The sequence below is a fragment of the Culicoides brevitarsis genome, chromosome 2, assembly GCF_036172545.1.
Source record: "Culicoides brevitarsis isolate CSIRO-B50_1 chromosome 2, AGI_CSIRO_Cbre_v1, whole genome shotgun sequence".
In the NCBI taxonomy this organism is placed as follows: domain Eukaryota; kingdom Metazoa; phylum Arthropoda; class Insecta; order Diptera; family Ceratopogonidae; genus Culicoides; species Culicoides brevitarsis.
In genome coordinates this window covers 32,336,628-32,364,024 of record NC_087086.1, presented here as the reverse complement: position 1 = coordinate 32,364,024, position 27,397 = coordinate 32,336,628, and the positions used below count along the sequence as shown (strand labels likewise).

The window sequence follows — 27,397 nt, the reverse complement described above, 5'->3', positions numbered from 1 at the left end:
TTTTGAATAGTTTGGTAGCAATTTTTTAGATTTTGTAGATCTTGTTTCGTAAATTTTAGTTTTTCAGTTTTTATTTTTGAATTTTTATTTAGATCTAAATTCTCATATTTGAGGTTAGTTTTCTTTTTTTTGCTTTCAGCTTTTAGTTTTTAACTCTAAATTTTTAGTTTTTAATTCTTTGTTCTTCAGATTTTAGCTCTAACTTGTCAGATTTTAGCTTTCAGCTCTAATTTTTTAAGTTTTCAGCTCTAACTTGTCAGATTTTAGCTTTTAGCTCTAATTTCTTCAGTTTTCATCCTTAATTTGTCAGATTATGACTTTCAGCTTTATTTTTTTCAGTTTTCAGTTCTAACTTGTCAGATTTTAGCTTTCAGCTCTAATTTTTTCAGTTTTCAGCTCTAACTTGTCAGATTTTAGCTTTTAGCTCTAATTTCTTCAATTTTCATCCTTAATTTGTCAGATTTTAGCTTTCAGCTCTAATTTTTCAGTTTTCAGTTCTAACTTGTGAGATTTTAGCTTTCAGCTCTAATTTTTTCAGGTTTCAGTTCTAACTTGTCAGATTTTAACTTTTAGCTCCAATTTTTTCAGTTTTCAGCTCTAACTTGTCAGATTTTAGCTTTTAGCTCTAATTTTTTCAGTTTTCAGCTCTAACTTGTCAGATTTTAGCTTTCAGCTCTAATTTTTTCAGTTTTTAGCTCTAACTTGTTAGATTTTAGCTTTCAGCTCTAATTTTTCAGTTTTCAGTTCTAACTTGTAAGATTTTAGCTTTCAGCTCTAATTTTTTCAGATTTTAGCTCTAACTTGTCAGATTTTATGTTTCAGCTCCAATTTTTTCAGTTTTCAGCTCTAACTTGTCAGATTTTAGCTTTTAGCTCTAATTTCTTCAGTTTTGAGCTCTAAATATTCAAATTTTAGCTCAGTTCTTAGTTCATAATTTTTAATTTAGTTTTTAGCTCTCAAAGTAGAAAAAAAGTTTTAAATTTCATTTTTTCAAAATGTTAAAAAATATTAAGAAAAATTTAAAGTTTATTAAAAATTCGTCAACATTATTTTACGAACTTAACCCTGTAATAAGTTCATTTTGTTAGTAACAATATTTTTTTTTAATAATAACGTTAATTGTAATAATTAAAATCGAGTAAAAGGAATGAAATAGAGATAAAGAATGTTTAAAAATTTGTTAGTAGTTGAGTTTGTATATGTTTGTTTCTAATACTTTTTTCTTCATTATTTTTATGATTTTTATGTTTTTTTCTTTAAAATTGTATAAAGCAGTATTTTTTTGTTTATTTAGCGAATTTTTTGGTACTTGGTACGCTGGCGCGTTGATCATCCATTCTGCCGCTCTGCACTTTCATGATGAGCGAAAAGAAGTCTTCGTCGATCGTGGAGGCAGGCACGCGTGGATTCCGTGCCGGCGTTGGTTGCGTTTCATTCGCATCCGCTTCCGTATCCATTGTGACGCCGGGCGTCGGTAACTCGGAGCGCTGATCTTCGATGCGACTTCCCTGACAACGCGCAAGCAAATCGAGGAAATCTTCGGACGTTTCATTGTTTTGCGACGACGGAGCACTTCCGTTATTTTCGGGAGCTGAAGCAGGAGCATCGGCGGGTTGATGATTGTGACTTGGCGTAACAGCAGCGGGCGAACGGAGTCCCGGCAAGGCAGCACGTTGCTCATCCATGCGTTCCGACTGGAAATTCGCAATCATGTCGATAAAAGTGGTTTTTGGCGTGTTTTGTGGTGCCAATGGTTTACGCGAATCGCCGTTTGTGGTTCCGTTTACCTTCAAAGTGCATCGTTGATCGTCCATTCGTTTGCTCTGGAATTTCGTGAGCATGTCAAACAAGTCGGAATTTACATTTTCCGTTTCTTCGCCGTTTAATTCTTGCTGTTGCTGTTGTTGTTGTTGTAATTTGGCGGCTTGCTTGGCATCCGGCGTGAGTTTTATCAAGTCAAGTTGCTCCATGCTCTGTCGCCGCACCCGAATTTGACGACTTCCGTTACTTTGATTGTCGTGATTAGGAATTTCTGGCAGTGAATCGGAGTCTGACATCTCCGGCAAGCCCATAACGCGTCGCAAATCCCCGATATTCATCTTTGCGGTCTCTTCGCCCTTCAAATCGCCAATTTCCTTCGCAAGCACGTAATGCAGCTGGGCATAATGCAAAGCCTTGTCGTTGTCTGCAACAGCTGCATGCGCATTTCCAAGCGACCAATAAGCTCGTGCCTCTCCAATCCGATCGCCAAGCTCTTGCGCGATCGCCAAATGACGCTGATGATACTGAATCGCTGCCGGAAAATCACGCAAAAGTGTAAAAGTGTTGCCCAAACTGTAACAAGCCTGCGCCTCGACTGCTTGTTCGCCCAAATCGATCGCCAGCGAAAGTGTTTTCTTGTAGTGTTCCGCCGCAATTTCGAATTCCCCGAGGAAAATGTACGAATTTCCGAGGTTACTGTTGGCACGACGTTCGGCGGGCTTGTCTCCAAATTCCCGCGCAATCTTTAAACGTTCCTTGTGATGTTCGATCGCTTGTTCGAAATTTCCCAAAAGGTAGTAAGTGTTGCCCAAGTTACCGCAAGCACGTCCCTGAGCCGCCAAATCGCCCAATTCGCGCATCAGAGTCAAATTTTTCTGGTAATATTCGATGGCTTTGTTGAGTGCTGCCTTGATTTCGTCGGAAAATTCGCCGGAAGAGTCGTCTTTTTGACGCAGCTCTTTGCCTTTGGCGTGATAAACGTTGCCCAAGTTGTACAGAGCTCTGCCTTCGGATAATTTGTCGCCCAATTCGGTAGCCTGAGGAAGAATTTTTAAGAATTTATTTAAAAATTTGACAAAATTTTTTAATTTTTTTAAATTTTAGGTCTTAAAATCAACTTGAAGTGAATTTATAACTTTAAAAATTAATTTTTTAACTCAAAAAATGAATTTTTAGCTTTCAAAATTAAACTTTTAGTTATTAAAATTGAATTTTTAATTCGAAAAATGAATTTTTTTGCTTTCAAAATTAAATTTTTTGACTCTTAAAAGGAATTTTTAGATTTAAAAAATAAATTTTTAGTTCAAAAAATACATTTTTTAGCTTTTCGAATAAAATTTTAGCTTTAAAAATCAGCTTTTTAGCTCTTAAAATGCATTTTTAGCTTTTAAAAATAAGTTTTTTACTCTTTTTTAAGAAATTTATAGAATTTGTATATTTAAAAACTGAATTTTTAGTTCAAAAAATTACATTTTTAGTTCTTAAAAAAATTTTTTTAGCTTTTCGAGTGAAATTTCAGTTCTAAAAATTAAATTTTTAAATTTTTTAATGGATTTTCGGATTTTAAAATTAAATTTTTAGCTCTTGAAATTAAATTTTTAGCTCTTAAAATGAATTTTTAGATTTAAAAACTGAATATTTAGTTCAAAAAATTAAATTTTTAGTTCCTAAAATAATTTTTTTAGCTCTTGAAATGAATTTTTAGCTTTTAAAAATCAACTTTTTAGCTCTTAAAATGAATTTTTAGCTTTTTAAATGAAAATTTGTGAAATCCAAATAATTTTTAACGCTTTTATCAGTTAAATGAATCACATTACTCACGATTTTCAAGTGTCTCTCACAACAAATGACCGCTTCCTCGAAGCGTCCCATAACTTTGAGCGTATTTCCGAGATTGCCCGAGCTCTTTGCCTCTCCCAAACGATCGTCCATGGACCTGGCAAGAGTTAAATCCAACTTGTGATACTGCATTGCTTTCTGGTAGTCGCCCAAATAAAAATATGCGTTTCCTAGTTGACTATAAATGGCACTGAGGGTTCTAAAAAACACAAAAAAAAAAATTTTTTCATTAAAATTCACTCAAAAATGCAAAAATCGAAGATTCAAACCTTAAATCATTGGTACCACTGGAAATGGCAGCCTGGAAAAATGCAACTCCAGCCCGACAATCGCCCGATTTGCACAAGCGTTCGCCCTCCAGAGCCAATTCCAGGCACATCGATGACGTATCACTGCTGGTTTCGTTGTTTCCGGTGAGGTTTTCGGCGGATAAAGATGTGGAAAGTGCCATTTTTCAAGCAAAATACTTTTTTTTTCACGAGTAAATAGGAGAAAAATGTATATGGCGTTGTATGTGTATGAAAGGGTTTGGCTGGTTTTGATGATTGGTATCTTTGTGTGTTTTTGTAAAATGTTTCACTTGGCACTATTGAGAGTATTTTCAGTTGTTTCAGGTTGATTAAAACTACAAATACGGCGTCGCGGCAATGATTTCGCGTCGTGGAAGCGTTTTAGTCTTGATTTTTAGCGGATTTTCAGCGATTTAATGGGAAAACATTTTCCAGCTCCGTGCAGCTGATTGTGCTATAATTGTTTTTATGGCAACGGTTATTGAGGCGAATGAAAGTGATAAATTGCCGCATATCCGGGATGGAGGCGCTGTAAAGGAAGTTGCGGTAGAGGAAGTTGAATTAGCAAAGGTGAAATTTTGTTATGGCTATTCACGGAATTTTCCGACTTTTCATGAATTTTCCGAGATTTTTCACGAATTTTAACATAAATGATGCTCAAGAAACTTCTAAAACACAAGGATTTTTTTTCAATGAATTTTTCGATTTTTTTCTGAGATTTTTAAAAACATTTATTTTTTAAAGTTTAAATTTTTGGATCAACTGATCTTAACTTGATCTAAGTTAAGCCAAACTATGAGAAAAATTGTTTTTAAATAATTATAATTATAATAGTTATTTATTATTTTTTAAATTTTTAAAAAATAAAAAAAATAAAAAAAAAATTTTAAAAATATTTTTTTATTCTTTTGAATAATTTTAAGATTTGATTTTTTTTTAATTTAAAATCATTTGAAATTTGAAAAAAATTTAAAAATTTTTTTTGTTCTAATCTATTGAACAATTTTAGGATCCATATTTGTTTTTTAATTAAAAAATTTTTTAAAATTTGAAAAAAAAAAATTTTTTAATTTTATTTACAACTTTAGGATTCATTTTTTTAATTTAATTAAAAAATTATTTGAAATTTGGAAAAAAATTTAAAAAAAAAAATTTTTTTGATCAATTCAATATTTATTTTTTGAAAAAAAATAATAAAAATTTAAAAATTTGTTTTTTTTAATAATATTTTTTACTTATTAAAAAATTCAAATTAAAAAAAAAATAAAATTAAAAATTAATAAATTAAATAATTAATTTAAAATAAAAATCCATCAAGTCAAAAAAATACAAAGAAAAAAATTGAAGACATATTTTTAAATTCTCATATTTAAAAATTTAAATTAAAAAAAAATATTATCAAGGCAAAATGATTTTTCACTTTTGAACATTAAATCACTGTAACAGGTGCCCAAGCAATTACCTTAGCAATGCAATTTGGTTACTAAACCTTCATTTGAATATTTAAACAAAAACAAAATCTGGTCAATAAGCTCACATAAGACTCCTCTTTACTCTTTAAAACATAATTTCCTTCGTCAAAATACTCGAACATGGATTTTAAACTGTTGCTCTTCTTCCTGTTCAAGCCTGTTGTTGCTCGTAGTAAGCAACATGCCGAAACAGCAGCAGCACGACAACGAAGAAGAAGAAGACGAAAATTCATTATTAATCGGATTAAAAATAAATTTTTGGTTTTGTTCCGCACAGATTTCAAGCAGCAGCAAGCAAGTAATCTCTTCGCATAGGCAAAAGCATTTAATTACCGGTGTACGACACAAAAACAAAGTAAAATAAAGGATAATCCAATCACACCATAGAAGCAGTGTAAGAATCGAAATCTCTAATAAAAGGCGACAATATTGTATTATTTTGGGGCAAAATGTGTAACATACACACAAAAAGTTTTAAAGCGGAGAGAAGTTAATAGCTGAGTAATTTGATTTAATAGCTTGCCTTTTGTCTGCTCGATATTATTTACGTAAATTATGAAAATATTTTCTGGCATGCGATGAATATCATTGGAAATATTGTTGTTTTTCATTCGTTCATTTTTGTTTGTATGATTAATTATTATTTCGTTGGGCTTTGCGTTGCATGTCGAACAAATTATTTGTTGTTTAATTAAAGAATTTCAGAGCAATTGTTTTTCAGTTGATTGAAAAATAGGTAAATAATTAAAAATTTCTATTTATAACAGTTTCAATAATTTTTTTCAATTATTTTTAAAGGGAAATTTTTTATTAAAATTTTTTTCGATCAAATTTATTTTTCTTAAGTCCTGCTTTATTTTTTTTTATTTTATATTTATTTTTTTAGTTTTATTTAATTTTTTTTTTATTTTTTTTTTTTAATTTTTTTTTTAATTTTTTTTTAATTTTTTTTTTATTTTATTTATTTTAATTTTTATTTTTTTTTTTATTATAATTTAATTTTTTTCTTTGAAAATTGCTTTCGACAAGAATTTGCGAAGTTTTGATCAAACTAAAAAAATTATTTAAAAAAATCGATCTCGAAAAATATTTTGCTCTGAAGTAAATTTCAGAAATTCTGCTTACTGGAAAGCAAATTTCATTCAAAATGACGATCTCGAATTAAAATTTCGTTCAAAAAGTCGTTCTCGAAATAAAATTTCGATTAAAACTCCTTTTTGAAAGAATTTTTTTATTTTTTAATATCAATAGAAAATTTTGATCCAAATTAGAATGAAAATTTTTCTTGAATCTCGTTCTCGAGAATATTAATAATTATTTTTTTATAAGAATTTTTCATTTTTGATGAAAAACAATTTTTTTTTTGATTCTCTTAATTTATTTTGGAAAACTTAAATTAATTCTTTAACTCTTCATCAAATTCATTCTCGAAATAATTTTGACCTCGATATAAACTTTTCGGTCTCGACCAAAAATTTGCTTGTGAAACCCGAAAAAAAAAATCTTTTATAAATAATTTTTTTAATCAAACTCGTTTTCGACAAATTCTCGATCTCGAAAGAGTTTTAAAAAAACTTCCTTTCAATATCAATAGAAAATTTTCTGCAATTCCGATCTCGACAATTTTTTTTTTCTTTTTCGTTAAAAATGAACAAGAAAAACCGCTTAAAAACTTAGATTTTCCCTATTAGCATTTTAAGAATTTTTTTAATGTTAAAAGTCACAATTTAAATGAAAACTCCTCACTTTGAGAGAAACAACAGACATAATAAGACGTATTTTCTTGACTTTCTCAAAATTAGGTACATGAAAAACAGAAACTTTGTCACTTCAAATTAAAATTCTAAAATTATTTCTACATTAAAATCAGGCTCCTTCTTGTATTTTTTTGGTACTATCAACCATCTTTAATATCCCCCATCGTTTCCAAAAAAAATCAACCAAAAGCAACTTAAATTAACGTTAAAGTCAACATTGTTCCATTTCCCATCAATCCACTTAAACTTAAGTCACTTTTTTTCTCTCTCTCTCTCTCTCAAAAGCAATTCATTTCTCTATTGAATTTGAACCGTTCATTCCTCGCCCATATAAGCTTATCTCATAGCTCTTCTTCACGTTAAGCACAATACAAAACCAGCTTAAGTCACTTTTGTACAGTTCTCTACACAAACTATAAAAATCTGATATTTACCGCTGTTGTTCTCACTGTTCACTATTCGTCGTCGTCGTTGTTATGCTAAGCTATGTTCCGCGTCTCTCACATGAAGAAAAATGCTCGCTGGAATGTTTCTTGTTTGGATGAACTAAATATCTTATATACCTACATTTTATTTCATTTTGAATATTTACACACAATTGTATGTTTGCTTCTTTTTTTTGTGATGCTTCACGTAACATTAAGTCGCTCTCCGTTGGAGTTGTGGTTTTTTTCAGTAGAGTAGAGTCTTGTGTAGCGATCGGATCGGATCGACATTTAATCGTGAATTTGTTCAAAAAATTGAATTTTACGGGAAATTCTCTTGAAAATTAGCTGAAAAAGTGAAAAATTTATTAGAAAATGTTTAAAAAATAAAATAAAAAGTTAAATTTTTAAGAAATTTTTAAAGTTTTGTGAGAAAAAAAACTACAAACAAAAAAAAAATGTTATAGAGACAGACATTGAAGAAGAAAAAGAAGAGAAAAAAATCATAAGTACATTTACGTGAGGTAAATATTATTACATAAACGATGTGATTTAATACAAAATTTTATTCATTCTCGATCTCGTCTCACAAAAAAAATATACACTTGTTCATTGCAAAGTTACCTTGTGCAACAAAAAAAAATAAATTCCTCAAAAAATAATAAATTCTCGATTGATTGATTATAATTTTATTCACATCACCTCCTCTTTGTTAGCTTTACACGCCAGCCAAATAATAACAAATAATTTTCTGTGTTAATGAATTCATTACCGTAATTTTTTTGCCTGACTTGGCATGCAGATAATGTCAATGCTACATTAATGGTCTTTTTTATCGTTGAATCGCTTTGCTACTGCTTAAAAAAATGCATAAACGGTAAATATCTGATCGGAACAGGTCTTTAAAGTGCGGAACAAAAAAAAAGTAATTAATAAGTGATTTTTTTTCATGACTTTTTAATTGAAAAGCGGGTCAGTAATGAATTGTTGACTTCTTTGTCTAAATAAAAAAATATAATAATAAAATAAAAGAAGACACAAAAAAAGATAACGAAACATAATTAATATGAATAAAATATTTAAGCATTGTTACAAAGTAACGGTAGAGGAAAAAAAAATTAAACGAGCCAAATTGGAAGTGACCCACTAAATTATTCAAGCTTGAGAAGACACTTTTTAAGAAAAAAATATTTTAAAATTAAAAGAACAATTGATGTGAATTTGTCATTGGTTAGTGAGATAATTAAGTCTTTTTCGCGGTGTTAATTGATTTTAATTAACAAAATTTATTGAGATTTAATTTAAAGATTTCATTCAAAAATTATTGAAAGCTTAATTTTTTGTTAATCCTGTAATGTCAAGGTACGGTGAAAGGGCAAAAAGGTGTTTTTTGAGCATATTTTGAAAGGTACATGCAAAAATATGATGAGATCATTCCTTTCATTTTTCGGTGAGCTATGGATTTCTTGAGTTATATAAGCACGTGAGGAGACTCAAAGAAGTTCAATAGCTCAGCAGGAGACTGAAAATGTACTAAAAGATAATTTATTTTAATTTTTTAACTTACATTGGTAATTTATAAGTTTAGTGAGACTCAAAATCTCATTTTTTATATATTTTTCAATAAATTTAAAATTTTAAAGCGACGCCTTTTTTCGACTTTCTATTATCAGTAAAGTAAATTATTTTCTAATACAATAGTATTAAATTTTTAAAATTTTTTGATCAATTATATGATTAGCTAAAGGATAAGAATAAGGATTAAACAAAGAATTGCATTTCGATTAATTTTTTAAAACAAAAAGGCATTGCCTTAAATTATGAATTTTATTAGAATTTAATTTTTTTCAATCAATAGCATGGTATATTTTTCCATTAAATTTCAAAAAATCTTTTCAAAATTATTATTTTTTATTTAAAATAATTTGACTTAAGTTAAAAACATTAGCTTTATTTTTTAATTTAAGGCAACGCTTTATTTCAAAATTTTCAAAAAATAATGAATTCTATTTTTATATGAATATAAATTAATAGTAGGCTTAAATTAAAATTTATCAAAATTAATACTTGAATCATCATTAATATCAAAAACATTTTTTTTATAAAACAATTTAAATTAATTGCATTTTGAATATTTTATTTTTTAAATAAAGCATTGCCTTAAATTTTTAAAGTTCAAAATATGTTCTATTTCTGGCTCAAATTTTCAAATACTTGGTATTTAAACTATTTTAAAATTAATCAATTTATTAAATAAACTTTTTTTAGTAAAAAATTACTAAAAATAATGAATTTTCAATAAATAAGGCGACGCTTTATTTCACGAGAAATTCAATATATATAATTATTTTATATCATAACTTTAGTATTTTCAAATCATAAAATTAAAAAATAATAAACTTAATGATAATTACTTCCTAACTTATGAAAAATTTACTTCAAAAGCAACTTTAACCACAAAACGAAACCATAACTCGTAAAAACCGTCAAACTTTGCCCTTTTATTACCTTCCTCTATTAAAATTCAATTCAAAAAACTTTACACAAAAGACTTACTCAAACAAGCTTCTTGACCGCCACTTTTATTGTCTCCTGCACAAATAAAATAATTTTCTGTCTTTTTCAATTATCTTTTTTTTATTTCTTTTTTTTTTCTTTGCAGTTTGCCAACTTCGGTACATTTGTAGCCACATAACAAGTTCAGTCCAGTCAATGGTACAGAAAAAAATGACTTATAAAGAAACAAAACAATTGAAACATAAAATAAAATAAAATATAAAAAAATAGACAAAACAGAAGAAAAATTACATTTGAATACTTCCGGATGGCAGACAAGCCAACAAACGAAACAAAAAAAAATTGTAAAATAATAAAGAAGTAATTATATTGTTATGTACTTATTTATCTATGTGAGTAACTTGTTACCGTCGTACAATAAAAAAAAATTATAAAATAAAATTTATTCAGTTAAAGAAACAAAATTTCGAATAAAACAACAAAAATAAAGTGAATTAATGGCCAGAAGGCAAATTATTCTCGTGGTCAAGATACGAATTTGAAAAGAAATACCAACAATTGATCAATCGCTTCTGTACAGAAAAAGAGAATAAGTGAAGAAAATACATGAAAAATATGTTAAAATTGTGTGAGATTTAGCACTGATATAAACATTTAAACAACTAATTGGATTAAAAACAAATATTTGGTGAGTAACTTTTAATTTTGGGTCAATACCTACAGCTCAGAAAGTTATAATTTTATTTCTCTTAGCTGGAAACCAGCATTTAAAATTCCATATTTTTATTGTGTGCTTTTTATTTAAGTTCATATGATGAGAAAAGTAACTTAATTCGTCAAGAAATGAATTTTAAAAATTTTAAGGCGACGCCTTAGATCAAATATTACAAATTGTTTTATAAATTTCAACTGAAAAGTAAAAAATTCTCAATTTTAAAGAAAATTTTCGATTAAATATTCAAATAAATTGAAGCATTAAACAAATTTTTGAACAAAAAATAGTTTTCAAAAAAAAAAGCGTTGCCTTAAATTAATTCAAAATTTCGAAAAATGTTCTAAAAACCTCTCAAACTCAAAGAAAAATGTATATTTTCTACTTTTTAGAGCTCTGCAACATTAACTCACATTTTTCAAATATCATTTTTGTCCATTTAACATATTTGTACGAGAAGTAACGGAACCATTTTTTCTTATTTCATCATCATCATCATCATTGCTGTTTGTTATTATTATTACTACATTTATTGCTATTATATTACATTAAACAAGTCGTTTGAGTCGTTCATTCACTCGAATATGACAACGACGACGACTGACCTGACTCAATATATCTGCAAAGAACTGCAAAATTTATTGAGAAGAAAATGAGACTCGAGTTTTTGTTTGTCTTCAATTTGCCTTAAAATTTTAATGAGGAAACTACTCGACCATCAAACAAATTCAAATCGAGTTGAATCGAGCAATTATTTGAAGATGAGTTCAATGGGATTCTCTTTGAGTTGAAATATTATGTCGAGTTGCTGTTTGCCTTGCAAGTTTTTGCATGATGTTTGTCTCCCGTTTAGAAATCTGAATGAATGAATAAATAAATAAATGATAAAAGTTTTGTGATGATGCAACATTCTTTGCAGCTGCAACTTTTCAACAAGTTATTTGTGTAATTTTGTGACAAAGAAATTAGTTAAGGAAACTTCTTTGGCCAAGTAGAGGCAATTAGAGTTGAAAAGTTGACTTTGGACTCCTTGAGACTCAAAAAAAACTTTTTTTGATCAAAAATCATTGAGAATTTAGAAAAAAACTAAAATTTCTCATTTTGTTACTCCTCATTCACAATTTCGTACTCCTCATTCCCAAAAACGCAATAAAAACTTTCAAAGGTCACCCTTTTAACTTTTGTCGTTCCATCTTTCTTTGTTTTCAGTTCATTTGTTGCCTTTTAGCCTCTGTCAGTAAGTTATGTGAAGTCCCGCATAAAATAATAATAAAAAGAGAAGCGCAAAAACAATGAAGTCAAAAAAAAAATGAAATGCAAACAAAGAAAGAAAGTTCACGATTCTCCTCTTTTTTTGTTTGTCTATGTTTTGCTTGCTTGTCTGCTAAACACGTCGTCTGCCTTCCATGTCGCTTGTTTTGTTCACAAAAAACAACATCGACATTCGTGATTTTTAGACTCAGATATCGCAGCAGTTCAGTTTTAATTGTTATGACATGCGATGACATTCAATTATTGTTGAGCATGAAATTTTAAAACAGATTAAAAATTTTTTGTAAGAGGGCCCCTTGTTTTAATTTTTCACATATTCATGTGTCTTAAAAGTGGAGTGAAGTAAATAAAGTTTTAAAAAGAAACAGAACGGAAATTTGTATAATTTATAAAAAAAAAATAAAAAGAAGCAGAGTCATTCGTTGTTGTGTAAAGAGCTGCTGTTGTTGTAGTACTTAAATGTGCTTAGTAAGGTGAATGTGTGAGATTATGATCAGTTTCTGACGACAACTCACGATAACTTTTAAACTTTGTTTCACGTGAATTGTTGTTGGTGGGAGAAGGGAAGTGAGCGCATTTGAATAAGAGACAAGATCTTTTGAAAATTTGGTTTAATTTGAGTGTTAATTTTTGCTTTTAAAATTTTTAAGGCGACGCTTTATTTTAGATTTTTATGTTAAAATTAATCAAAATATTCTTTAAAGAAAATTTTTGTCATTTTTTATTTCAATAAAAGTTGAGTTTTTTTATAAAAATTTGAAAATGAGTATAATATACTTCAATTTTTAAAAATTTAAGGCAACGCTTTACCTTAAATTATTTAAAAAGTGAAATATGTATAAAAAAAACCTATCTATATTGATTTTTTTTCTTTTAAACTTTTATTCACATTTAGCAATTGATTAAAATAAATATCAAAAACCCAAAAAGGCGACGCCTTAAAAAATTTCGTGTTAAAGAAAAATCAATAAATGTTGCTAATAAGTTAAAAGTTTTAATAATCATCAAAAGAGCAACTTTTCTCTCCATAACGCCCTCAGTCCTACTTTTAAAAATAACAACATTGTTTCAAAGTAACTTTTTCACTCAAACAAAGCAGTCATCGGCAGCAGTCCATGCCCATTTGTAACACATTATCCACTATCAGATTCCACTTTTCTCCAACTACTGCTTCAAAATTCTATTATCACAAAAGCGTGTCGTAATGCAATTTCGTTTAATGATCGCCTCAAGACACAAAAGCACTTGTTGTCTTGTTGTTGTTGTTGTTGTATTTTTTCGAGAGAAACTCACGTTCTTTCTCACTCACTCCCTGATTTAGTAACTAAGCAAGTTCACAAAAAAAAAAATATAAAATGCTTTAAAATAAATTTTATCTTTGTAGTACATCGTTTCCATTTTTCGAGTCAATTTTCTCGTCTCATTAATTTAAAAACAAACAGCTTTAATGATGTCTCGTAAAAGTCATTCTGAGTACTCCACATGCGAAAACATTAAAATAAAGACATAAGTTTCAAGGTTAAATACCTTTATGACACTTTTAACATGCTTCAGGAATTTGTGAGCTTTTTTTTACAATTCAATTTTTTTTTTGCCGCAAAATCATCATTGATTAGTTTCAGTCTGTCAGAGTAACGTGGTGTGCGAGTTGTTTGGAATTCAGCTGATGGATGGAATTTCGTGTCATGCTTAAACCTTTATTTATAAATAATTTTTTTATGATTTACCTGTTGTTGTTGTTTTTACGTGTGTTTGCACTATTCGATTCGGTAATACACCGTATTTTGTGTGGCTTTTCACGAGTGGTAGTCAATGTTTTTGCTTGATTGTCTGTTTTTATCGATTGTGTGTTGTGAAAAATGTTTGTTTTATGGTTGATTTGTACGTTCCAATGTGATGATGTTCGATTTAGCGACCGATCCAAGGGATGGAAAGTCGATTTTTACTTTGAAAAATCCAAAATAGGGCTTAAAAGATCATAAAATATAATTTTAAAAATTTAAGGCGACGCCTTATTTAAAATTCTTTGATAACTTTAACAAAAACTTAGATTTTCAAAAATGTGTTAAGTTTTTTAAGGTTAAAATTATACTTTTAAAAGAAATTCTTTCTAAAAATTTTAAATTTCTTACATTTGAAACTAAAAAAGGCAACGCCTTAAATGAAATTTTTCGATAATTATAACAACAATTTAATTTTTCAATAATGTCTTGAGCTTTTTATGATCAAATTGAACTTCTAGACAGATTTTATAAAAAAATTGTTGAAATTTTCAAACTTGAACTTAAATAAGGCAACGCCTTAAATACTTCTTTGTAATAAACTCGTCAAAATAAATATCAAAACTTCAAGGAAAAACAAATTGTGCAAAATCATCCGTTGCCCAGCCCTTTTCCGTCGACATCGACATTCATTACCATTACAGGAATTATTATTATTAAAACTATCAGAACAAGCATAAAATAATCGCAGTAAAACAAACATCGACAATAAACACATCACTGCGGCAGCTAAAAAAACACATAGATATGATGAAATCATCAGTTTCTCATCCACATCGAACAACTATCAACTGGCAAAGAGGGCACGGTAGTTTTTTTTAAATATTATTTTATTATTTTTGAGATTGTTGTCAGCATGTTCCTGTGGATGTTGCAGTAATCACAGAGATCTTTTGTCTCGATACGATAGATAAATTGTTGAACAAGTTGGAAAATTGAAAATTGCATACATATGAGATGATTTATTGATGTCGAATTGCTTCATACGTGCTTCAGATGGTTTGCGATTCGTCGTCGTCTGTAATTCGTAATTTAATACGCTAATAATGTTGTTTTGTTTCCCATGATCTAAGCTAAGCTGCTATAATGCATGACACACTCATATAAGGCAATAAATTTAAAAATAAAAAAAAAAGTTTTGAGATATTATGCAAGAAGCTTGCAAAATTCTGTTTTTCACAAGAAATTCGAATCCACTTTCATTTTAAATAACATAATGGACAATAAAATGTTAGATTTTGAATATTTCACACCGTTTTACTACATTTTTTTCGTATTTTACAAAATCATTCAAATTTTGATGATCACGATTAGGCTTTAACATGAAGAAATTTCATTTTTTATTTAGCCTCAAGTCATTTATCATTTTTTTACATTTTTTGTTTTGTTTATGACAAGGTGACAAAGAGATGGATGAGGCAATGAAAAGGGAATCTATGGGAAAAATTTAGTTAAAGTGTGATTTACATCATTTCTTGCCTTTGAAATGCTCAAAAAGTTAACTGGAGCAAAATCTATTCAAAAGTTTGTAACAGAGTAAACTCTTCAATGGACTTAAATTGTTTTAAATCTCTTTTGACTCTTGAATTTCAATTCTGGAAATTGATTCCTAGAAATCAAATTTTCATTTGGTTTAACAAATGTATCAATTTGTGAATTGAGCTGAAATTCATTGGAATAAATTGTTATTGGAGAAGTCAAGAGTTATAGAAATTTTAGTTTTGTTTTGTTTTCATGAACAAATTGGTCTTTGAACGATGAAGAGTAAATTTTTCAATTAAGGACTTTATTTTTATCGATCTTTGATTGTTTAAATTTTAAGAAAATGAGTTTTAAAAATTTTAAGGCGGCGCTTTAAATTAAATTTTACATTAAAGCAAACTTTGTCAAAATATAAATTGTTAATTTTTTAATAAAATAAAAAATATTTCGTAGCTTTTCAGATAAAAAAAAATTATTGAATTTTTATCCAAAAACAATTTAATGAAAAAAGGCGTTGCCTTAAATAATTTAAAATATTAGATTTTAGAAAAAATTAAATTTACATCTTTTTAAATTAACTCTTTTCATAAAATATGAATCTCAAATGTCCTTTAAACCATTTAAAAAATAATTTTTTACCTCTTTTCAGTTGCAAAATCTCCAAAAAAAATCGCATTTTTCATACGTTCACTATTCATTTCAAGTTTGCCCTCCTTTCGCGTCGAAAAAAAAAATATGCAAAAAATTACCTCATAAAAGATGAATGCATCGCACGCCAAGCCACGCCACATCAAAAAATTTCTTTGTATGCATATTTATCTTCTGCCATCTCTGCATCTCAAAAATATTTAAATAACTTGCTTAACACCTCGCTTTTGTTGCCTGATGCAAACTCATCTTTTTATTGTTGTTTCTTTCGCTGCGATGATGATTTTTGCTTCTACTTCATTTTATCTCGCGCTTAATAATGGGTTTTACGAAAAAAAACTTGATTTATATTTATTATGAAATCATCAAAGAAAAGATCATCTCAAGTTGCCTGATGATTAAAAGGAAATTTGCCACCTTTTGTCATTTTCTTCGTATTTTTTCTTCTATTTGAAAAAAATACAAATTAAACGATATTGTAAATGTTTACATCGAAAATGCGTCTCAAGAAGGTTGCAATAAAGTCATCATTTTATCATTTTCGCCGAGAAACGAGATGTTTATGTGATCGTCAGTTCAGTTGTTATTTCGCTCCTTTTTTTATTATAAATAAATTTTAATGAGTGTTTTTCATTGTGTTGCAGCAAAGCAAACGACGACAACTTTGTTGTCATCATCATCAACATCATCATCTACGTCGCTGTCACTCGAGTGAAGAGCGAAAAATTATAATAATAATCAGTTTCCATTGGCGACGAGATGGAAAATCCCATCTTGAGTGTTTATTTATTTTCTTCGCAGCTATTTCAGTTTGCTTTTCACTCGCATATCGTTTCGAGTTTTATTGCTGCAGTTGAATGGAAGCCAGATAAATGATGCAGAATTAGAGGCACGCGATGTTTATTTTTGCTCGAATGTTATTCCGCTGAAGCGATTAGACGAAATTATTTAAACGGAACAAATCAAAATAAAAAAGAGGACAAAGCGCGTATTTTTTCGACGCAAACATTCGAGTTTAGAGTTGGATGTGAAAAATGTGTCGATTTACGTGTCAATCGCTGATGATGTGTGTATTGATGGGAGTTGCGAGGTGAATCGCCTCGGGTGAGGATTTGAAAGCAAAATTATTGTGAAGTGATTATGCAAGCATGAAGGTAAATATGAGATAACGATGGACGTTTGAAGCTAACGAGAGAGTAATTAAAGTGTTTTAGATGTCTTTTTATGATGCGAGACAAACATTTAAATTGCTGTTGAAACAGGATTTTTGTTACTCTTCTTTATGTGAAATTTTCGCCTCAATCTTCCCTTGCCATTTATTTTTCTTTAGATCATTAAAAACAAAAAAAAATTTTTCAGTTTCAATTTTTTGGCAGTTTTGAGTTATAAAATGATTAAAAATGATAAATTAGAGCCCTCTGACAAATTTTTATCCATTTGGAGCAAGATTTGACAAAAATTGCTTTGACACATTTTTTGACACAGTTTTTTTGCTCTTGATTTAGTTTTCAAAACAAAACTATGTCAAAGGAAATTTTTTTTCAGTTTCTATTTTTTGACAGTTTTGAGTTGCAAAATAATTAAAAATGACACAATTTTTATCCATTTTTGACAAAAATTGCTTTGACACAGTTTTTGACACAGTTTTTTTGCTCTTGATTTAGTTTTCAAATCAAAACTATGTCAAGGAAAAATTTTTTTTTCAGTTTCAATTTTTTGGCAGTTTTGAGTTATAAAATGATTAAAAATGATAAATTAGAGCCCTCTGACAAATTTTTATCCATTTGGAGCAAGATTTGACAAAAATGGCTTTGACACAGTTTTTGACACAGTTTTTGACACAGTTTTGCTCTTGATTTAGTTTTTAAAACAAAACTATGTCAAAGGAAAAATTTTTTTTCAGTTTCAATTTTTTAGCAGTTTTGAGTTATAAAATGATTAAAAATGATAAATTAGAGCCCTCTGACAAATTTTTATCCATTTGGAGCAAGATTTGACAAAAAGTTGGCTTTGACACAGTTTTTGACACAGTTTTTTTTTTTGCTCCTGATTTAGTTTTCAAATCAAAACTATGTAAAGGAAAAATTTTTTTTTTCAGTTTCAATTTTTTGGCAGTTTTGAGTTATAAAATGATTAAAAATGATAAATTAGAGCCCTCTGACAAATTTTTATCCATTTGGAGCAAGATTTGACAAAAATTGCTTTGACACAGTTTTTGACACAGTTTTTTTGCTCTTGATTTAGTTTTCAAAACAAAACTATGTCAAAGAAAAAAATTTTTTTCAGTTTCAATTTTTTGGCAGTTTTGAGTTATAAAATGATTAAAAATGATAAATTAGAGCCCTCTGACAAATTTTTATCCATTTGGAGCAAGATTTGACAAAAATGGCTTTGACACAGTTTTTGACACAGTTTTTTTGCTCTTGATTTAGTTTTCAAATCAAAACTATGTCAAAGAAAAAATTTTTTTTCAGTTTCAATTTTTTGGCAGTTTTGAGTTATAAAATGATTAAAAATGATAAATTAGAGCCTTCTGATAAATTTTTATCCATTTGGAGCAAGATTTGACAAAAATGTTCTTGATATTCTGTTGATGAGTTCATTGGAAGTAAATTGGCGGTTATGTAATGGGACATATAAAAATCGACATTGTCTTAAGTTGTACGATATTTCGTGATTTGGCGAAGTCATAAGATAGTAAAAGCATCCATGGTTCATTCTTAATAAACTCAACCGGTACTTCGATGATCAAGTTTCCATTTACTGTTAAGCCTTTATCTGCAAAATCAATAAAATTTCATTAACTTACCTTTAACATCTTCAGGAACTTCAAAAGTTAGTTCCATAGCTTCAGGCTAATCCATAATGACCTAAAAATCACTTTGATCCGCTGAGTCATCATCCCATCCAAAAATATCTTCATTTACGAAACCTGTAAAAAAAATAACACGTAAAAAAATCTTTAAATCTCACGCAAAATAATATTTAAAAAATGAAATTAAAATCACGTGAGCTACGCGAGATGTCTTTAACAATGTTGAAATTCAGCACCACGCACCAACACAATTCTGCGGATCATTAACAACGGTTGTTACATGATTCCTCGCGCTCACACGTGCTCCTCATATCATCGCCTCACACACGCATTTTTTTTTGTTTCGCGTGGAAATTCATAAATAAATATTAAAACGTTTTTTTCCAGTTCGATGCGTGTTTCGGCGAAATCCGGAGCATTTTTAAAGGGATTTTCTGCACTGCTGATATTTTTATCCACATAGTGAAAGTGTTCAATTCCATCAAAGTCTCAATGCACGTAATTTCATTCAGAACAACGTTGCTCGTAGTACTGCCAGCGTAAAAAAAAAACGAGTGGTAATTGAATGCAAATGAGGTGAGATAAGAGTATTACGTGTTTGTTTATTTATTTACTGCGGGATTTGTTTGAAACTTTGTTACATCATTGCAAAATTCTCTTTCAATGTGACACACTGGTACATTAATTAACACGAAAGTCGCATGGAATTGACAGAAAATTTGATCAAAGTACTTCTGCCATAAACATACACTCAAATCTAATCAATTATTATACCAAACATCATTTTCTTTCGTGTTATTTTATGTTTTCGATCGGATTTGAATAATTATATTTCATGTTTCATCGAACACGGTAAGTGTCAGTCTCCATATTTCGTCGTGTAGAAATTTTTGTCGCGAAATAGGAAATTTTTAATGAGATACTTGCGAGCAACAGTTTTTTTGGTCTTAAGTTCATAAATTTACTTAACTTACCAAAAATTCCATGTTCCATAAGTTAAAAATTAAAATTTTAAAAATTTGTCCTGAAAGTATGCAATCAACATCACTTCACATTTTCATCATTTTCCATAGGTTCCCATGAACTTTTTTCAACTATTTTCTACAGAAACCTTCCTTGAGCTAATTCTGACCCATTACATAAATCCATTTAGAAATTCGTTAACCAAAACTCAAGTTATAGCATTTCAAAGTTTTTAGCTTTCATTTCATCAACTCTCTTTTGCGATATTCGAATTTCTACAACATCATTCGCCTGCTCACATTTGTGTGTTAATTCAATAATTCAATGGAATAATTTTGCGTACCAAATCACATATTTTTGCTTGAATAGGTATTCAGATGATATGTGATCAAGTGAGGTAAGTTATACATACGAAGTATTTGTGAAAATGAGAAAATGTCCGAAAAATGTTGTTTTATTTGAATCTGTGGATGAAAATAAATAATTAATATATTTGGGGATGATGATACTTCATGCTCTACCTCAAGTCAAGTTGTCCTCGTAATTTCATTAATTTTGGCTTGATGACAGGAAAAATCGTAAAAGGCAAGGCGTTTCCTTTTTTTGATAAAAACTACGCGAAAAAAAAGTAATTTATCAAATTTTTACTTATTTCTGTTGACAAAGTACTATTTGTTGAAACAAATTGGTCATTCATTAACTTTTTTTTATAAAAATAATGAATTTCACTTTTTTTTCAGTACCCAACCCATGTTTCGTTGCAAATGTGTAATCAAACATAACCTTAATTAAAAGTGCGGGAAAAGAAATTGCGTTGAATAAATTTTAATTTTGGAAGCGTAAATTAATTTTATTTACAAAGTAGAGTTATGGTTAATGAAAAACATAAAAATTACAGTTTTTCCTCTAATTTTTGTTCTTAACAACTCACTTGAATGGAGATATGAAAAGCTCACATCACGCCTGAAACAATTGTAAAAAAAATTGCTTGACAAGACAGGTTAGGTTAAACAAACACGCGGAATATTTGCTTATTCTTTCAACAATTAAGTCTTCGTTACAGTCGTCATTTCAGCGGAAAGAGACATAAAATGATGCTGCAAGGCACGAAAAAAAAAACAGACACAGACAGAAAAAAGGACATTTTTAATGAATGAGCGTAAAGTTGACGGGATGCGATGATAAACGACTCGACGGCAAACAAAAGACAGAAAAATGTCAATTAGTGTGATGTTCCTTTATTTTTTCTTCACGGGAGTTAAACAGCGACAAAGGTGAAAAAAAAGTATTTCATGAGAAAAAAAATGAGACAATATTGAAGTTTATTAAGTTTGGAAAAAAGATTTTTTTGTGAGAAAAAATAAAGAGTGAACTAAAAAGTGTGAAATAAGAGAATTTTTATGAAAAAAAAATAAAATTAAGTTAAAAAATTAAAAGTTTTATTAAAAAGAAATTCAAAAATTAAAAAAAAAGTAATAAAAAAAATTTAAATAATTAATTATAAAATTAAAAAAGATTTAAATTAATAAAATTAATTTAAATTTAATTTAATTAATAAAAATAATTTAAATCAATAATTAAATTAAAATTAAAAATTTTTAAAAAAAATTAAATTAAAATTTTTAATAAATTAAATAAAAAAAATAAAATAATTTGAAATCTACGAAACCAAGAACTCTAAAAAATCAAAAAAAAATTCTAAAAATTAAAATTTATCTGAAATATCAATTTTTAATTAATTTTCTATTGAATCAGGATTAAAAACCAACCAAGTTACGATTTAAAATAATTTAATTTTTTTTTATTATCTTCTAAAGAAGAAATTATAAATTATCGTTAAAGTGTTCGATGTTCTGTCAAAAAAAATAAAATTTGGCAAACAAAAATACGAATAAAATCCCAGATGACGAAGTAAAGTGCACAAATTATGACCAAAAATATACAAAAAGCTACTCAAAATTACCCTTGAGGAAAAAGTTCATCAAACAGAAGGATAAAGATCAAAATGAATAAAAAAATGGATAAAAATTATTACTTTGTGGCTTCTAGTTATCAACCAAAGGATAGCAAGTTAAAAAATTTTAAGCAAAAAAATTTTCAAAATTTTTGACCAACGAAAAAATAATCTTCACAAAGCCTCAAGTTTCTCAAAAAGAACAATTTTCCATTAAGAAACATTTATCCTCAAACATCTCCTTCACGTCAAAAAATTCCCCGAAATAAATCAACACGAAAAATCAATAAAAATCTTCTGAAAAAGACAAAACAACGACAACGACGTTAACAAGGTGTTTATGAGAAGCAGAGAAAAAAAAATGTTTCGATAACAAAACAAACAAAACATATTTTTTTGATTAAGGTCAAAGTCACATTGTTATCGATGCCGATTATTATTTTTATATGAGAACACTGACCTGCCGTCTCCACACGCGCCCCAACACAAATATTTGATTAACAGAATGAACCCCCGTCGGTAATTATTGCGCGATTGCCTCAACAAGTCCCGACCTACATGTGTTCCGGATAACAACATTTAATGGTTAAAATTAATGGAAATTGATTGAAATTACGTGTTTTATCAGCCAGCAGGCAGTGTTTTATGACCGTCATTATGGCAATAACGAATGAGTGTCGTTTCGGCGGAAAAATGAATTTTCCCGAGAATTTTTTTGTGGAATTTGTCACTCGACGACGATGTTATGACGCGAATGTTAAAAAGGATTATTTCTCAGGTGCGACATAAAAGTTGATGAAAATTAATAAAAAGTTACGGCTCAAAGGAGAACATTTTTTCCAGACAACTACACGAAAAAAAATAAAGAAGAGATTAAGCGAGTCCAAACGAATTTTCGTCATCGCGCGCGGTAACAACAACAAATCTCTTCGGTAAACAAGACAGAGATAAAGAGGAAAACACACAAACGCACTCAAGAGGATTAAAATTTGCACACCGCCCGCCAGATAATAACAAACTAATTAACATAATTATTTCTCAAGTGTTGTTTTGTTTGTTTTTTTGGCGTCTTTGCTTGGTAAAATTTTTTTTTGTTCCTCGAGGGAATTTCTTCTGTGAAAATAAATCAGACAATAAAACACGGAAAATTTTGCACATATGTCGAGAAAATGACGCAAATATGAAAAGTAATTAGAGAAATGTGTGAAAAATTTAAATATTTTAATCAAAAGTGTGACTTGAAAATTATTTCTTGTCAAATTAAAATTTAAAGAAACTGAAAATTATTACAAAAATTAATTTTTATAATTTTTTTAAAAAAGTTATTTTCAAAGAAAACACTTTTGAAAACTTAAAAATTAAATTTTAACAAAATTGGGAAAGAAAAACTGCCAAAAGCGGTGAAACAAGATGGCTTTTTCCCATAATTTCCTTTTCTCACTAAAAATTTTACTCTTAAAATCACACAAGAGGAAAGAGACGGAATATAAAGTCATATAAATCACATCCAAATTAATCGAGGAAATTTTCTTTTCTTGTTTTTATTACATTTTCTCATTATTTCCGAGCACCCGTTGTCGCGAAAAGCGCAAAAACGGTACAAAATTGAAAATTAATCATTTTTATGGGCTTCTAGGAAATAAATTTTTGTAGAAGTCCAAAAAAATATAATTAAATTTTTTTTCGTTAATTACTCGATAATTACCTAATTTCTTGATTTTTTTTTATTTAATGAAAAAATTACCTTTTTTCTCGCGGCTTAACCTATCAACTCGTTTCGGGTTCACAATGGAGGTCTTTTGGTAATTGGATTTTATTAAATTTATTTCCTTTTTTGGGGATAATTTGTGTCCTGTTGTGACTGACACCGGGTTACGACCTTGGAAAATGTGTGAAAAAGTGCTAATTAAATATTATTTTTCACAGATTTTTACATGAAAAATTTTTTGTTTTTATTTTTGAATTATTTCAATAGAAAATAATTAGATTTTAGGTTAATTAGAAGAGTTTTAGTTTCTGGGAAAATTTTTCAATAGAAAAGTACCAATTAAACAAGTTGAAGAACGATGTTTAATTAGTACGAAGTTTAAATAAAGGTTGTCACAGTTGACGAGAAATTATTTTTTTTTATTAACAGAAATATTTATTAAATAAAATTTTTACAAATTTATTAAAATTTTAAAAATTTAATTTATTTTATTTAATTTATTAAATTATTTATTTATTTTTTTTCTTGAATATTTCTGTCAAAAATTCAACTAAATTCCTGATAATTTTTCATTTTTTTAATACTCTAAAAATTACCCATTTATAAACATTAAATATTTAACAAATTTATTTTATTTAATTAATTATTTTTTATTATTTTAATTAATAAAAATTTATTTTTATTCAAAAATTTTTTATAAATAATTTTTAATTTTTTTTATAAATAAATAAAGTATTTTTTTTAAATAATTAAAATTAATAAATAATTAAAAAATTAATTCAAATTAAAATAATTATTTTTGTTGAGAAAAATTTAATTTTGAAAAAATATTAATATTTTATAAAAAAAAGTAAAAAATTATGTTTTTTTAATTAAATAAAATTGCCAGAAAATTATTAAAGTTGTAATAAAGTTGTTCAAAAATTTTAAATTTCTGATAAAAAAATATTTTTAAAAAATAAAAAAATAAATAATTAATTAAAAACAAATTAATTTTGATAAAAAAAAAATAATATTAATTAAAATTAATAATAAAAAGTAACAATTAATTATTAATTAAAAATAAAATATTTTAATTAGTTTAAATTAACAGAAAATTATTTTTGTTCAAAAAATTTTAATTTCTGATAAAAAATCAAAAATTTTTGATGAAAAGCAAAACTTTTGTGAAAACTTGTCCGTCCTAACTTTAAAAATTCCATCTAAAATATCAAATATTATTAAATAAAAGACATCAAACAAAATGATTTTCGTCGTTTCCCGCAGCAACCAACTAATTTTTCATACTGGTATCTCCTTCAACATTGAAGCGTCGTCGTTGTCACCAAATAGCATCACATGACATCGCTTCACAAGACGAGAAAAAAAAACCATCCAATTATTTTTCCCTGTGTGTTTATTTAAAATTTACAAATAACAACACCCGACAGGCATCAGCCTCACTTTATCAACTCACTGCCAACAAAAATATTTTTCGTCCATGCAAAACTAAAATTTTCCTTGTTTTGAGGTTTTTTTTTTGCCAGCGCTATTTTGACATATGCACCAAACCACAAAGTAACTAAAAATAATAGTGAAATGGGAAAATAAAGTGGCTTTTAGGGCTTTTTCGCACTAACAACTTTATTTGTCTTGTCTCCGTGTGTGTTCGTGTGTGCGGCGGAAGACAAAGTACAAAATTTATTTTATTGTGGTGAAGCGGAAAATTTTCCTTTCATCTCGATCGAATTTAATTTCTTTCCTCGTATTTTTTTTTAATTCGAAATGTTCGTTCGAACGACATCTCAAAGGAAAATTTTCATTATATTTGATAATTTTATTATAAAATTTCACGTAATGAACGGCAATAATTGGAAAAAGTAATCTTATTATTTATTTTTTTTCGCAAAACTTTAAAAATTATGTTTTTTTGTGGGAATTGAACATTTTGTGGGAAAATGTGTTTTAAAATAGCCACTGAAATGGAAAATACAAAGACGCGATTACAAGATGCTTATTTATGTTTTTCTCATTCCTTGTACAAAAATTGGTTTCAAAAAAAAAAGTTTTTCATACAAATAAATCTGCCAAACGAGAAAAAGAACATTTTAAACATAAAAGAAAATTTTTCTGATTTTTTTTTTGTTGTAAGAGTTTAACAATAAATAATAAAACAAAATAAAAAATGTCGAGGGGTGCGACAAAAACAAAGAAAATTTTCTTGTTAACTCATATATGAACTTGAAATAAAAATAAAAGAAAAAAATGGAATTCATATTGATACAGAAAAGGTCACGGACGTTTCTTGACTGCATTTGCTAATAAAATTTCCCTTTATTTGTTTTTTCTTCCAGATAAGGTCTAATCAGATCAAACCGTCTTGCTGATTGAGAGACGTCTACCACAAAACATCTTGAGCGAATGTGAAGAATTTTTCGTAGCAACATGATTCGACGAGAAGTTAAGAAGTAAGTTTTTGTCTTTACATTTGATGTTTTTAAGTTTGAATTAGCTGAAAGGCGATTTTAAAATTTTTAACGGTCATTTTTTGAATTGACATTTACAAACTTTTATAATAAAATAATTTTTTCAAGATTTTTAGAAGTTTTTAAAATTTTTTGAGTCAAATTTAACAAATTTTCACTTTGAATTAGCGAAAAGGCGATTTTCAAATTTTTAACGGGAGTCAAATTTAACAAATTTTTTTGAATTGACATTTTCCAAATTTTTTTTGACATTTACAAAAAAAAATAATTATTTTAAGATTTTTAGCAGTTTTTATAATTTTTTGAGTCAAATTTAACAAATTTTCACTTTGAATTAGCGAAAAGGCGATTTTCAAATTTTTAACGGTCATTTTTTGAATTGACATTTTCAAATTTTTATTTAAAATCTGTCAAAAAAATGTCAAATTGAATTGATATTCTAAATAAAAAAAAAAAAATATTTGAAATTTTTGAATTTTTTTTTTGATATTTTAGAGTAAAACCAACGCATTATGTGGCAACGCATGGTCGAATCACGCCATCTTTCATGCTAGACTCGCCCTCGTTGCATCGTCATTGTCGCGGATACTCCACAGATGGCGAAGGAAGCACAAAAGCACTTTCCGAGAGAACCATTTCAGAATATGTCGTCGCCACAGAAAAACGAAGAAAGCCTCGAAAGGACATTGAGGGTCTTCGTCCTTATCGCCCGCCATCAGTTGCGAGGTAAAAAAAATTTTTAAACAATTTTCTTGAATTTTCTTTAAAAATTGAATTTTTTGCAGTCATCGAAGTTCCCGCCCAAGAAGTGTAATTTCAATGGCAGAATCCCGCGCAAGCACATTCAAATCTGCCCGCAGTGCCAAATCGAAAGTTGTCATTACATCCGTTCCAAATCCTTTTTGTCCGAAAATTAAAGGGATGTGTTGCCTCATGTTGCTGCTGAATTTGGGGCTGATTCTTGTAACGTTAGGACTTGTTATTGTCATTCAATTTTTTGAACCGATTTTTGTGTGGTAAGTTTTTTATTGTTTAAAAAATTTGAAAAATTTATTAAAAAACCACGTGACCAATTTTTAAAAAAATATGAATTTTATTTTGAAAAAACAAAAAAAAATATTTTTAAAAAATTCGTAAAATTTTTAAAAATTATTTGTTTAAATTTTTTTTATTAATTTTAATTTTTCAAAAATTTTCATATAATTTTTTTAAATTTTGGTCACGTGGTTAAAAATTTTTTAAAATAAAATTTAAAAAATTTTAAATTTATTTTCAGGATTCTCGGAATAATTTTCCTCGTTTTCGGTTTCATCACAATTTTCGGCTGCATGATTTACTGCGGGATGCTGTGTCGCAAATATCGCGACGAACAACGTCGCAAGGACCTCATTTGGACGACGCACTATCAAAAGAACATCCGTTATTTGCCAAACACCATCGACTATCACAAAAACTACATGGATCCCCGGATGTACGAAGGACGTTACTCAGCAAGCAGAAATAGCGGCGCTTACTCATCGGATGTCGAAAGTAATC

At 28.2% G+C, this 27,397-nt stretch overlaps 1 protein-coding gene across 1 annotated transcript; it reads right to left on the bottom strand.

Moving 5' to 3' along the window:
* Positions 1–1,086: 1,086 nt before the first annotated feature.
* On the bottom strand, positions 1,087–4,338 carry LOC134829680 (G-protein-signaling modulator 2). The gene is made up of 3 exons (XM_063842893.1): positions 3,870–4,338; positions 3,583–3,799; positions 1,087–2,798 (listed from the first exon to the last, which is right to left on the bottom strand). Exons 1-3 carry the CDS (start codon positions 4,049–4,051, stop codon positions 1,287–1,289), a joined length of 1,911 nt encoding a protein of 636 aa, XP_063698963.1. The 5' UTR covers positions 4,052–4,338; the 3' UTR covers positions 1,087–1,286.
* Between the last annotated feature and the right edge of the window lie 23,059 nt (positions 4,339–27,397).

What these genes read in the sequence shown, in the direction of transcription:
- LOC134829680 (XM_063842893.1), bottom strand. Translation starts at nt 4,051, where the DNA reads ATGGCACTTTCCACATCTTTATCCGCCGAAAACCTCACCGGAAACAAC. An exon ending in AGTGGTACCAATGATTTAAG is followed by an intron (nt 3,800 to 3,869) that starts GTTTGAATCTTC and finishes TGTGTTTTTTAG; the next exon opens with AACCCTCAGTGCCATTTATA. An exon ending in GTGAGAGACACTTGAAAATC is followed by an intron (nt 2,799 to 3,582) that starts GTGAGTAATGTG and finishes ATTCTTCCTCAG; the next exon opens with GCTACCGAATTGGGCGACAA.